At 39.6% G+C, this 14,810-nt stretch overlaps 1 protein-coding gene across 1 annotated transcript in view; it reads left to right on the top strand.

Moving 5' to 3' along the window:
- The window catches only part of grik2 (glutamate receptor, ionotropic, kainate 2), a 190,678-nt gene that overhangs the window by 140,712 nt on the left and 35,156 nt on the right, over positions 1 to 14,810 (top strand). The window contains exons 12-14 of the mRNA XM_076148425.1: positions 2,078 to 2,196; positions 6,839 to 7,056; positions 9,968 to 10,193. Of these exons, the coding sequence (XP_076004540.1) occupies positions 2,078 to 2,196; positions 6,839 to 7,056; positions 9,968 to 10,193 (563 nt within the window). The remainder of the gene's footprint in view (positions 1 to 2,077; positions 2,197 to 6,838; positions 7,057 to 9,967; positions 10,194 to 14,810) is intronic.

Raw genomic sequence — 14,810 nt, 5'->3', positions numbered from 1 at the left:
ACCAGGTTGTTTGCGTGTTTGCATGTTCACATCTAGCTGTGTTAGCTGTTAGCTAGTGAGAGGCCTTCTCCTGTACAAGCAACACCAACTGGTGGGTCAGGGTGCTTGCAAGGAGAGGCACATTGTGGAAGGGATCAATTGGCCATATGTTACACCTTTCCACCAGTGGCGGGCCGTCAGGGCCAGCAAGGCCTTCTCTGCTGGCCTAAACATCATTAGAATATAAATCTAATTTTGATATATTTTTTCCACAAATATGTATAAAATTATTCCCCATAGTCTATTCTCTTCATTTCATAGCTTTCATCTTGGTTGCGCTGCTTCCAGCCTCAGAACGAGATTTGGAGGGGGCTGGGCTTTATGTTGCTTTTATCAGCTGTGCATACCCTCCACAGGAAAACATAGGGCATTCCAAACTATTGAGATTCCCAAAGTTATTCTGCGTGATTACAGCTGATATTGGAGTTATCATGTGTATTATCACTTGAATTCCTCTGTGAAAAGATGAAAGCCTCACTTTGTTTTCTGTAGTGCTGGTTAAATTCCCTGTTTTTTCTCTTTTAACTCTGCAGTGACCTTGATCCATCTTTCTAACTCTGCAGTAACATGAATTTTAGTATTCTCTATCCTAGCAACCAGCAGCAGCAGCTGTCTTCCCCATTATTCTTATTGTGTTGCTCAGTGCTGATGGCCACACCCCTCATTCACCCTTCATGGCGAGTGGTAATTTCACTAAAGAATGGGAGGAAATCTTCAATCTTCAAGTCATCTTCAATTTGGCACCTCAAATTAGTGAGTAAGCAAATCTGACAGAAATTGAGGAATGGCTAGTCTGATTTTAGGCCAAGATCAGAGATTCTCTTTCTCAGAAATCAGGTGAACATTCAAGTCTCATATGCACTAGCCAAATTGTAATGACAAAGCTTTTAGCATCAGTGAATCTATCATTTTACTACAGCAATACATATTCATATTTGACCATGTGGTTCTAAACCTGTCAGTTCAAATTATGTGTTATATATGTGTGTGTAGTTCTCTTCATTTGAAATGGCCATCGTTTAGGTTTTCAGTGACATCATGTTGAATTTAGACCATTCAGCCAATTTATCTTGTCAGCGTGACCTATGCGCTGCTACACCTCCCTTTGCTTGAGTTCTTGCCACATTTTTGTCACTGAGATCTTGCGCAGCCCTTGATAAATTTTGGCATTTGTGCTGTTGCTTTCCATTTAGTTTAGCTGTAACTCCTTTGTCTCATTTCAGTCCCTTTTTCTGTGCACACAAAATATGTCATGCTAGAGAGGATGACTTTCCATTATGCAATATCCAATTGTGCAAAACACAGGTCAATGGAAACATTGCTAATGCATAAACACATTTATTTTATGCATTGCAGCTAGATTGGTCAAATCCCTCTCTCTGTTTGCGCGAAGAAAGGTCCATTTCCCCTCCTTTTGCACATATTAAGTCAGGTCAGAGTGCTTAATCATTGGCCAATCAACCTTTACTAATGTAATATCACTTTTATTTAACATGAATAAATGAAAAATCTACTTGCTTGAGGAGAACTGAAAGCAGCGTGGCCACGGTGTGAACGAACCATTTGATCAGCTGAATATTAAGGTCCCGCCAAGATTATAAGCCTTATTAGTCCCTTTCTCAACTCACAATTAAGTTATTTTCAGACCGCATTGATTAAATTAGGGAATTGCCTTTGATATGAACACGCCCACATGAAGAGCCACTTTTAAAAGAGTGGTATAATTCAAGCCTCCCAATGTATTGTACATTATAAAAAGTAGACAAGTACACAACATCTTAAATCAACTTTGACTTATTTATAGTATTGTGCACAACGTTGTCCTGCATTATGACTAACTAATATTTATTTTCTCTTTTCCTCTTCCCAGGTAGGATGAACCGTGTTGGTCTCTTAAATTATCTGCTGTTGTATCATTGTACAGCTACAGTGTATATATATCTATATCTATATATATATGAATATATATATATATATATATCTATATATATATACATATATGTGTGTGTGTGTGTGTGTTCTCTGTCCATTGTCACAGGTTTAGTCCCTACGAGTGGTATAACCCCCACCCTTGCAACCCTGACTCGGATGTAGTGGAAAACAATTTCACCCTGCTAAATAGTTTCTGGTTCGGAGTTGGAGCTCTCATGCAGCAAGGTAGACGCCTCTGCCTGCCTCCCTTTTAAGCACAAGTCCCACTCTTTTGCTGGGGGTCGAACTTGCTCTTTACCAGGCCCATGACTATGCATGGGGGCCTCTGTGCATGTAGCTAGATGCTTTTATTGGTAACACAATAATAGGATTGGGATTTGAGTAAAGTGAATGAGGAGAGTAAGGTGCTGCATGCTCCCTAATTACTCCTCCCCGTGCTTTCCTCATTCCTCCTCCTATATTCACAGCCATTTGAACAGGTAAGTTCTAACCAAAAGAAGTGAGATGGGTCGCAGTGTGAGACACTCTGCCTCTGTAAGGTTTTGCTTCCTTTTGCCAATATTGCCATGTCTTCTCAACTAGTTAATCTTTAGATTATCAGAAAAATTTGTAATTTAAATGAAAACCTCGGGAAAACTGCAATGTTCACTTTCACAGGTCTGTGCCCTGTATTGTTTGCACGTGAAGATGAGAGATATGCTGCATTTTAAAATGTACTTTGTAAGCCAATATGAAATGCATACATACAGCATTTCCACAGGTATGGATAGCATGGTACACATGACCTGTGTCTGTCTTGCACTTGGGGCACATTTGGAAGTAGCTGCCACAGTTATGCTGCTTTAAGTAACAGACACTATTTTTCCAAGGATTTAGTGTCACCCCAAAGTGAGTCCATTGATGCTGTGGTTTCATATCAAACAAATGTATTTATGTGTGTGGATTCCAGACAGTGGCTCTGTGGTGGCCCAAACAGTCACCCTACATCTTTAATCTGTGTGTAAAGCAATAAGCACTTTTATGGTTCCAAAAATCCCTAAAGTAAAGCTGTGGTCAACAGTGTGATCGATGGCCAAGACAAGAAGCAAACTTCCAGGGCAAAAGCCTTCAGCAAATGACCAAAACATTACAACTGGTTGTTAAACTTATTATATCTAATTAAAATATAAAGTGTTTCTTTTTTCTTTTCTTCTTAATTGAAAAGTGTTAGTGTAATTATTTTCACTACAGTTCATACTTCTTTCATTCTGTATTGTTAAAGACTACCTCAATTCTGCATATGTAAGTTTAGAGTTGGCATCACCAACAAGAAGGCTTTAAAGGAGACAATATCACATACTGTCACTTCATTTTTACAGTCTTAAATGGATTGAACAGTAACAGAAACTAACATTCTGTTCAACAGTGTCAAAGTGTCTGAATTTATGAAAAACTTGTAGTTTTCTGAACTTTCCAGAAGCTTAGTCTCTTACCTCTGTAGCACATTGACAACAACATGTAGCAAATGTAATTTTGCTGCCTACACACCTGGTTAGAACCATCCAGCAAGTCTTTTACATTCCATGGGTGTTAGTAGCTCGGGCTTAATCAGATATGGATGGTCTCTTCAGGTGTGGGCCTAAAATAGACTACTTAGATGGCCAGAGTGCACAGCATTGCTGCAATGAGAAAGCTTAGAATAAATAAATGATAATAAAAAAATGATTTCAAAATTGACCCTGAATGTAATTAGACCCCCATCATGTGTGATGCCTTGGTGATACAAAGACCACAGCAAAAGGAACCATTTTGACCATATGAACCTTCATCTGGAAGCAACATACAGACTACATTTTCTTGAAAGGAATAAAAGGATGGAAAACTGCAATGTCCACTGGAGATCTAGAATGACAAATCAGTAAAAACCATCTAGAGACTAAGTAGCTGATAATGTCCGTTTATCTCTGTTTGGCTGGTTGCATGCCATGAATAACTTATCCTGCATGACTGAAAAAATCATTTATCTAAAGTGTTTGTCAGAGATTTAGATTTTAATCTTTTGATGGGAAATTTAAGTTCAAGTTAAAGTAAGTGTAAATGCGTTATTTGGTTAACTGCAATCCCTTCTGGTCAGGATTCCTAGTGTTTCAGATAAAAGAGACAGCCTAATCTACATGTCGGTGTTTATTTGAAAAAATATATAAGACTGACCAGTTGAGAAGATGTGGCCCAATAGGCTGCAGTGTTAAGGTCTCACTGTAATTTCACAGCACAGCTCAGTTTTGTGCACAAGAAGACAAAGTTCAGCATCATGTCCCTCCACCAACAAACACACACACACACACACACACACACACACACACACACACACACACACACACACACACACACACACACACACTGCTTTTAAACAGAGGCAATCGGCTCTGAGATGTCAGTAAATGATTTGTAAAGAAGTCAGACAAAAACACAACAAAATAAATCAAGTCAAGTCAAGGAAAAAGAAAGAAAACTTGTGAAAAGCAACTCAGTGAGACTCCCTCTCCTCCAATCGATTCACATGATATAAAATTGAAATAACCATTAAAGTATGGTTTGAATTATTGAAAAGAGGTACACATACACATACTGCTGTGCTGTGGAAGTATGTGGAGACATTTAGACTGGAGGAACACAAAGTGTCTGCATGGCACTGCGCTGGTCTACAGTGAAGAGAGGCTCCCCTGCCCAGTGGCTTTCCCTGCCCCCAGAAAAGTGTGGGATGTGCTGTTCGGTCATGACGTTACCTTGGGTACATGACAGACAGCCCCAACCAGGTTCTGTTTTGGTTCGACTCCTTTCTGAGTAGGTCAGTCCTCTTTTCTAGTTCCTCAGGTGGATAAAGGGTAAGAAGCTGGTGAAATGTTACACTTTCCAACAAACCTACACCGGACTGGCAAGAGGACATAATAGAATAAGCAGAACTTATTATTCTTAATTTTAACATTACAATGCTAATATGTATTTGCACTAATGTATATTACCTTGCTTTTTTTTGTTTTGTTTTTTGCTGTGGTTTGATGAGTGGGCAAAGTGGGTGGTTATTGTTTAATGCAGTGATTGAGCCATGTCAGAATGCTACAAGTGGCCAGTAATGAATGAGGGAACATAGTTGCAAAACACTATCTGTCCTTATCAACACCAATCTTGCTGTGATATTAATCAAAGATTAAAAAAAAATACAATAGTAAAAAATCAACTATGACAACATGCTCCATTTTATTATTTCACTCCAGAAAAATAGACTAATTACTGCCAAGGGAAGGAATTCGAGAAAAAAGATCTACCTATGATCTACCTATGAAGCATATACACAATTCTTTCGTAGGTAGATATTTCTCTGATTGCAATTCGCCAGTGTAATTGCTTCTATAGTGCCTACATACATACATACACAAGTTGCATTGCATGAAATGCATTAAATTCAAAGCAGTAACTTTACCAGTAGCACAGTCTCCCAAGTTTAAAGAAGTGCTTAATTAGGGAGTTAGGGGAGGAACATTGGGAGGCACGTGTCACCCTCCACACTGCTGCTGGGCTGTAGCTATTGGATGTCATGTCATTTCCTGCCTACTTAATCTCCTTGAAACTCAGTCAGAGAAGTAAAGTTGGAGGAAAGAATTCAGATTGAGTCTCACAAAGAGGAGTGCAGAGTTCTTTACCCCTCCTGAATCTCTATCAGCTTTGAGTCAATGAACAAAAACCAAGCTCTCAATTGCCTAAGCTGCTTGAGTAGAATAGCCATGATATAACCATTCCCCACTTTTTTTTACCAGGACAAACCTCCCTTTCCCTCCTCATTTTCACCACACCATAAGCTGCATACTTTCTGCATAGAAACTGAAAGAAAGTATTAGAATAAAGTTGTACCATGTAGAAGAGAGTTTCAGCACACTGTTTGTCCCACCATGTGACAAAAAAGAATCATTTTCATCTAATGACACTGTCAAGATTGACTGATGCAGGAATAAGACCTGTATAATTATTATACCGTAATCGTGGCCTGCGGACACATGACATCAAAATACTTCAAGTGTTCAGAGCTGGCGTTGTATATGGGGCCATAGCAATCAATGTTAAGCCATCCAAAAATATATTTTGCACACTGTAAAGGAGATCAAGAGTGGGAGCAGCGGTGTAGTCATGCACTGCCATTCCTAGAGAGCAGGGTGAAGCTTTTTTTATTAAATATATAAACATTTTTAATAAATACTATTATATTTTTATTTCCAAATATATTACACTATATTATTTTATTTTATTTGTAAATTGTATCATATGTGTAGGCCTTTGAATCGACCTTTATTGATTCATGTTAGTATTTATTCAACAGCACAAAGAAAGAATTCATGTATGCTACAATAAAAGCTAAATATTACTTGTTTTTTCAAAATAGAACTGTGTTATGCATAACGATGGTAACATCTTGCAGAAACACATTTTCTTTGGGTATTATTTGTCCTAAAAAAACGCCTGGCATGTTAAGTTCAAAACATTTTCACATCCCTTGCATTCCAGATCTGTGCATGTAAAAAGCAAAATCAGAATACATAAAATTCATATTTCTATCCATACATTATGACTTCAGAATTTAAAAAGACTTGTATTAAAATGTTAAGTGCAGCAGAAATATTAAATTCTAGAGTTACAGAAATGTTGTTTCACATAGAATATAATACCCTTTACCAAGCCTAATCATGAGGCTGCCCACTCTGTCCACAAGTATGTGTAGTGTCTAGTAGTGTGTGTGTGAGAGAGAGATGCAGAGGCCTGGTCTGTCCAGAGTGCTGCCCCCTCAGCACAATGCAGAACCAGGCCTCACCTCCCTCCCTCTGCTCCTCTCGTTCAGGCTCTGAACTCATGCCGAAAGCACTCTCCACCAGAATTGTAGGAGGAATCTGGTGGTTTTTCACCCTCATCATCATCTCCTCCTACACGGCGAACCTGGCAGCCTTCCTCACTGTAGAGAGGATGGAGTCACCCATTGACTCTGCAGATGACCTGGCGAAGCAGACCAAGATAGAGTATGGAATAGTGGAGGATGGTTCCACCATGACCTTTTTCAAGGTTGGTTACAGCTTTTTATTTTTAAGCCAGGTAATTGAGTGAAAAAGATGTGGTTCTTTTTCACTGTGCTTTTCCATTAACTTTCAATCAAACTCATGTTTTGTTAAAATACAAAGACGAATTAAATGAACTTAACACAGAACACACATTTTTTATTATTATTGTTATTATAATTATTATTATAAATTCTACATTAAGAGCACTTGTTAGCGTGAAAAAAAGCACCGTTAACGCAGTAGGACAACAGGACATAGGGAGCTATATTTACTAAGAATTTGCACAAATAAGATAGTGTAGCAGACTGTTCCACTCCATGTGTACAGTCATGGGAAAGGAGGGCTTATATTAAAAGACGAATAATTTAATATACACAATATATGAGTGAAACCTAATTTAATGATACATAAAAGTAATTGTTTTCAGACATAAGGTAATGCCAGATTTTGTGGTGACAAATATAAGTAAAGAGACAGATGCCATTTACACTTTGCGTTATAATACACTCAGTACCGTCATATTTCGTTCTGAGGTTATGCATGGAAGAAGATGCATAAGATAATTCAGTCATGTCCTCAAATTATTATCTTATGGTAAGGCATGGCAATTCAATAGTAATGCCACCTGGCATTACAGAACTGCGGGGTTTCATATGCTCTCCCTGTCTATAGACAATGTTTGATCCTTTCTTTAAGGTGGCAATAATGCAACCCTGCCTCCATGTTAATGACTTATATTTTTGTACCCTCATTCCTACTTCCTACTTTATCAATGTTCATGATGTACAATAATTATTATACAAACCCCAATTCCCCACAAGAATGTAATTTGGTTTAAAGTATATTAATAATGAATGGCAAATGCAGTGAGTTTTTGCCCTCCACTCAACATATTCTGCTCACACACCCTGTCTAAGCTCTTTAAAAGATGCTGTTCTTAAGATGGATGGAATATATTTTATCAGAATTATCATCATCTTCAGCTGATTCACTGCTGCACACATGCAGCTGATGTGAGCAATACAAACCAACCAAGACTAAGGAAAATACAAAATACCTTTCATTTGGGTAATTATTAACTTAAATTCATGCAAAAAAATTACAAATCTAATGGCTGCTAATTATGTAAATGTATTATATTATAAATGTTCAGGATAGCTCTGAAGCGTGGAAGCATCTCACTCATCTTCCCAGCAGAAACATTCCCTGTGTTCCGGACTGAATAATTCAATAAGCAAATGGAAACACATCAATACAGCTACTACCTGATCAAACTAGCTCTCATTAGGAGCCTGACCAACATCACTTTTGTACCCTCTGTATCTGATTTAGTGATGCCAGGTACAGCATAGCGGAGCTCTGTACATGGCAGTGATACTGGTGAGTGGGGGTGTGAATGGCAGGGTGGATGGTGCTTTACTAATTACACAGGTATTCCAGTGCGGCTTGACTTCCAGCATAGATATTTTTTATAATTTATAATGTAATAATACAACTACCCATATCCAACTTATTTGAATCCTGCAGATTTGAGCTTTAAACTTTTTCAACAAGGCAGGGACTGGCTGACTTATTGATGGAAATGTGTGTGTTAATCAACCCTCCAAGGTTTTAAAATACAACTGAGTGTATTTTTGCTTTGGTGGCAGACTGTCACAACAGTGACTCTACAATAGAATAATATGTTTAGTTTATGTTGCACCTGCCTTTGACTCAAGGCCTCTTAATCTCAATCTTAAATGACTGAGCAAAGGAAAGTAGGTGATATCTTGAGACGTTCAGATAGTGGAGATGTTTTTTTAAAATTGGTGTATTTTGATTATTAAAAATATAATTATAAAAATACACTTAAGTCACTAAAATATTTGTATTCAGTTTGACTAAAACTAATTTCATTACATTTTCCGCAATGCTGTGGATGGATTATTTTGGACTTGTATGCTATTTTGGTTTGACAACCCTTCATTGTGTGTACCCACTGTGTTTTTCAAGTTCTCTCATGTGGTTTAAGGCTAATCACCGTGTGGTTCTGCGTTGAAGCCTGGCTCGGCTCTGACTTGGAGTGTAGGTGGTTATCTGACTTCCCCTGTATTCACAGCTGCTGCTCTCGTCTTATCAGCAGTCTGAGGCTTGCATGCTCAATCGCTTGATTTGTCACGGGTGACTCCAAAAGATTCAGATAGTCACTCTGCAAATCACCCAGTTGATCTAAAATATCGACCAGCCACAAAAAAATCATTACACACAATAATGGCTGGCAGGACCTTGAAGATGTGACTTAATTAGGTTTCAAATGGCTTCAAAATGCCTTCAAATCTGGTCCCCTGGAGAGTAATGCTCTCTTGGATTTTTCTCCCTGATTGCAGGTGTTGAAACTGAAGCACATGAATAGTGACAACGCAACTGATGCTGCTGTCACTGATGGGAATAGCATAAACAACAGCAACGAGAAGTCCTACAGAGTCACAGTACTTGGCTCCGTCCATGTTTTCCTCACAAGTTCTAATGTTTGATCCAAATAGAAATCAAAGCACTTCAACAACTCCAAACAAACTACAACGTTTTGGTGAAGTAATAGCATGTTTTTCCAATGTTCTCAATTTATGACAAGACCTGACCACTCTTAAACTAGAACATCTCTCAACGGAGATTTGACTGTGATGTTTAAGGTCAAACTTAATGTGTATTATTGCACTTTTGTGTTTTTTTCTCAATTCAACTTCAAAGAGAAGGGATTCTACTTTGGCGAAACTGGATTTTTTTTCTTGATGTATTTGTCTTCAACTAAAAGCACATTTTAATGATTAAGAGAAAAAATATTTTTTCAACCATCCTTGAAATTCAAATTCACATATTTATCAAACCATGGTGTCGTTGCTTTTTCTAACTGTCAAACATCTTGTGTTTCCTCACAGAAAACAAAGATATCCACATATGATAAGATGTGGGAGTTCATGAGCAGTCGCAGGCACTCTGTGATGGTCAAGAACATTGAGGAAGGCATTCACCGTGTGCTCACCTCAGACTACGCGTTCCTCATGGAGTCCACCACAATTGAGTTTGTCACGCAGCGCAACTGCAACCTGACCCAGATCGGAGGCCTCATTGACTCCAAAGCCTACGGGGTTGGAACCCCTATGGGTATGTACAGTGCACTACCATAGTACACAGAGCAGCTTGGTGCTCACAAACGTAAGACACAATAGATGGTGGGGTGTCCTGATATACAAAACCAACAGACAAGATAAAGGCGAAGTAGCATAAGGACAATGTAGTATGAAGCACAGATAAGGTTGCTCTGGTTACCGTATTGAGAGTGTGTGTGTGTGTGAGTGTGTGTGTGTGTGTGTGTGTGTGTGAGTGAGAGAGAGAGACCAAGAGAGTGAAAGAAAGAGAGAGAGACAACACAGATTAAGGATTAGAGGAGGAGGTGCATTGACACTGATTCATGAGAGTGCACACCCAAACGTGAGACAATTACAGTAGGGTGGGGTGCATCACTATTTGGAACTGCTTTGCTGCATCTAGGTCTGGACAGCCTACAGTCAATAAGTACGTTAACATGCACTTCCAACCTTCAAAACAAGTTGAGAATACAGCAGAATCTTATGTAGTGTGTGCATGTACATTGCATTGTATATTGCCTAGTTACATTTTTCCCTGTAATTGCAGTGAGGACAAATACTCGTATTGAATTGAATTGAATTTAACTTTATTTATATAGTGCCATATCAACAAAGATTATGTCAAAACACTTTGCACACAGACCATTTAAAGAAACCGATATGATAAGATGTGGGAGTTCATGAGCATTCCCCCATAAGCAAGCACTTTGGTAACAGCAGGAAGGAAAACTCTGGTTTATTGCTGGCAAGTGTGCCGAGTAGCCAGTGGGGGGGCCACTGGGCGCTCTGGACGCTTATTCTCCTGCAGCGAGACGAAGAAGTATCGCCTCATTCATTTTCCTGAGGCGGTACTTATTCATATCGCTCCTCTTCTGGTCCTGCGCTGCGCCCCCCCCGGAGTAGCTCTGCGACCTAGGGGTCGCGCCCCCCACTTTGGGAACCACTGAGCTAAAGTAATTTGAGAGCACCCAGTCTGCTCAGTGTTTGGAAATGTACAGCAAAGATAGAATTGTCATTGTTTCAGTCATATGAGCGCATACTAAACATCAACCTGTTCATCTGAGGATTTGTTAGGTAAACTAAATTGTCACCACCTTTTCGTAGAATCCTGCTGATACTGATAATCATATATGCATTTGAACTGTGGTAAGGTTTGCCTTACACTACACATGTTCAATGGTTAGCAGAGTAGAAGGGAGGCAGTGGCCCAGTGGGTAGTGCTTCCGCTTGGGAACCGGAGGGTCGCCGGTTCGAGCCCCTGCCGAGGTGCCCCTGAGCAAGGCACCGAACCCTCAATTGCTCCCCTCTCTGCGAAGGGTGGTAATGTAATGTAAGTCGCTTTCGATAAAATCTGCCAAATGATCGTAATGTACTGTAGAAAGTAGAAACTATCTGTAAGCATCTATCAAAAACAAATATCATTAACCCTTAGCATTAACCCCACAGTTGCAGAACATCAATAGTTGAACAGATGGCCTGAAAGAGTGAGAGTTGGTTTGGGACTGGTGTGGCGCCGCCACACTGGGCCTCGGCCGCAGCACACACGGCGGCACACACGCGTACACACACGCATACACACACGCGAAAATACGCGCCGTGTGTGTTCAGCACCCCCCCTTATGTAGGTAGATCCTTTTGACTTGGTCATTTTAAAAGTAGCTCCCAAGCTGAAAAACTGTGAGCACCCCTGCTGTACATTATACACTAGATGAGAGTGCATGCTGTACAGTAGGAAGAGGAATGTCCTTTGGGACAGTGAGGCTTGGCAAGGTCGTGGTGCTATTTGTGTATGCTCTGGTGGTCAGTCCCTCAAAGTAATTTGAGTGACTGTTTTGCTGTGTGTGAAAACAGTGGAGGTAGGCGATATTTACTTGGGGTGATTGCATTTCCTCACTGATGTGTGGCTTCTGAATGTTGGCTGCTCTCACTCTTTCACTGTGTGTGTATGTGTGTGTGCTCTTGTTTGTCCGCTCAAATGCCTAGGTGACTGCTACCTTCATTGTAGAATCAAACCTCCAACATCGAGTGATGCACAATATACGTTTGATATGTTTTTGGTCCAGTGCATCTATAAGGCCCATTTACTTCTTGCATTAAAATAAGATATGCAAACATATTTTCGATTTTTCTCAAAAATGGAAGAAAGTCCTCAATGGACCCATCTGCCGAGATCCAATTACAGTTTTAGTGCAAGTCCTGACATCAGATGTCATTATTTAGATATGTCTGTATCATGAGATATTGTATATATTGTATTGTATTGTAGTGTAAATTGGGTTTACGAAGCAGGATATCTGGAAACCCTACAGTTTCAGTGAACTTTATTGAAGTATGGCCTTTCAGTATACCTCTGTTTCCTTTATGATCATGCAAATTCTCAAGCCCATTTCCTGTGATTTTGAATTGAAGAAAGAGATTGTATCACCTTATTTTAAATTTCTATAAATATCAAGGATGAAAATGTTAAAGGAGGGTCAGCAAGAAAAAGTTGCCCATTCCTCCAATCGGAAGCTTCCTCGCTTTGCTTTAGTTTAGGGCAGTGAGTCTCGAACTGTGGTAGGGCTCGCGGAGGATAGTTGCCAAATGCTGTGTGTTTGAAGTACAGTTGGTTGTGTTTTTGATTTATGTTCTCACATGCTGTGTGTGTGTGTGTGTGTGTGTGTGTGTGTGTGTGTGTGTGTGTGTGTGTGTGTAAGAGGGACTGCCCCCTGCCCCATATAGGAGAGTTGTTCTAGTACCACTTTGTACAATGTGGCTGTGATTGACAGAGGTCAAATTAAATAATATTCTTATGACGAATAAATGTGCTTCCTGTGTGTATTTTGCATAGCAGCTATATAGGGTAGGCCTACGCTACTGTATTTTAACATCAGCCATAGTGGTGGTACTTGGAGAGCCAAATGTTTTCTGAGGTGGTACCCGAACCACTGGTTTAGGGAATTATGATGTCTAGGTAGACATGTGCGATCTGATGAATCTCTGCATATTCATATTGTACTCTGAGCGGATACATGAGCGGATGTATCACTTTGGCAGATTTAACATCATGCTTATTGTCCGTACTGTGGCCAATTCACATGTGATGAGAAGATGGCATTTAAATAGCTAATAATGCCCCTTTAGTATCCTTTACTATATGCAACCTGTCAGCTTTACTTAAACAGAGTAGATGACAGTCTGCATTAGTACTAGGGCCTTGAAAGAGCCACAGTACTCTTAGCTCAGTAACTTTTTGTCCCTTTGGAAGCTCTTGCAGCTCTTTAATAGTCAGGCTTAGCTCACCTCAAAGTTATTACCACAGATCACACTACAGGAAACTGTTTACTACAGGAAACCTTCACTCGCTAATTCTTACTATTCTCACTTACACAGGTGTTGTACAACAAACAACATGCCTTGTGTATATCAGCAAAGGGGAAAGAAACATTCTTTGGTGGAATACTTTAAAGGACATCTTGGAACACAGCATTGTCCTCACACATACCTTTTTAATGCCACTCCATGACAGTAGGTGTGCTGAATTTCCACAGTCATGTGTTACCAGCGTCATCTTGGCTATCTGGCCCTTCATTCTTTTGACACCTTATGGCAGGGGTGGGGAACCTCCGGCCTGCCGTTTGATCTGGCCCGTGAGATAACTCTGGCTCTTTTGATGACGCCATATAAATAATTATACTGTAATTATAATCCCCCTGTCAGACCGGCAGATCGCAGCCCAAATTTAGAAGCGCCCCCTGACAACAAAAGTTTTGTGTTCAATCGCAGCGTGAATTTCGAAGCGCCCGTGATAGGAAAAACGTTGTCCAGCCCTGCCTTATGGTAACTACTATACAGTATTTCTCTTGGTGGCTTTACAGTGGTCAAGGTTAATTTTGCCGCTCCATATTGCCACCCTTGGCCACTTTCTACAGCAGTTGCCCATATTATTCTGGTATTGTATTCAATTTGCATTGTTACAGTAGCCCACTTACTGTTATTTTACAATTGATATGATATTGAAATGGTACACTCCATTTATGATTGATGTGCTTGCAAAATGGTTGTTGTAATGGCTGAACTCTACTCCAAAACTGTGCATTATGCTGCATATTTAAATACTGGTTTAGAAAACCCAGTAAACTTAAGACAGTATTACTTTAGCCTTGGTTTGAATTTGTGTGTGGGTGGAGTAGCATGCGTTAGCAGGGTAAAATAGAAAGATTTGTATGGAATTTTATGGAGGTGGGCTTTGGTTTGAGGTAGATCTGCATCATAGTTATAGTCGTGTTTGTAATTTTTAGTCCATAGACAACCACTCAGATTGCTTGTCTTGTGTTAACACGAGGGAGTAGATGGGACCAAGGTAAGCTCAACCTCGAAGCAAAAATACTTGCTACCATTGGAAAGCACATGCAAAGAGTGAAAAACCAACATAAAGATGTAAATAAAAATACACAAGCAAAAAATACACGTGAGCTCTAAAATTATCCCTTTAACAGGTTTTGAGCACTACACATGATGTACACATGTGCTTCTCTTTATGTTGTTCCTGAAACTTTTTTACTTTTTGTTTTTTAAAGGAGAACATGAATGCTCTTGCTCGGTTAAAAATACACATCCCAGAATGTCAGACATCCCAGTCTGAATTTCACAA

Source organism: Genypterus blacodes, unplaced genomic scaffold (genome assembly GCF_046128005.1).
Source record: "Genypterus blacodes isolate CSIRO-AG114 ecotype Tasmania unplaced genomic scaffold, CSIRO-AGI_Gbla_v1 ptg000040l_1, whole genome shotgun sequence".
Taxonomy (NCBI): domain Eukaryota; kingdom Metazoa; phylum Chordata; class Actinopteri; order Ophidiiformes; family Ophidiidae; genus Genypterus; species Genypterus blacodes.
Note: the sequence above shows the minus strand (reverse complement) of the source record. Positions and strands in the feature narration are given on the sequence as shown.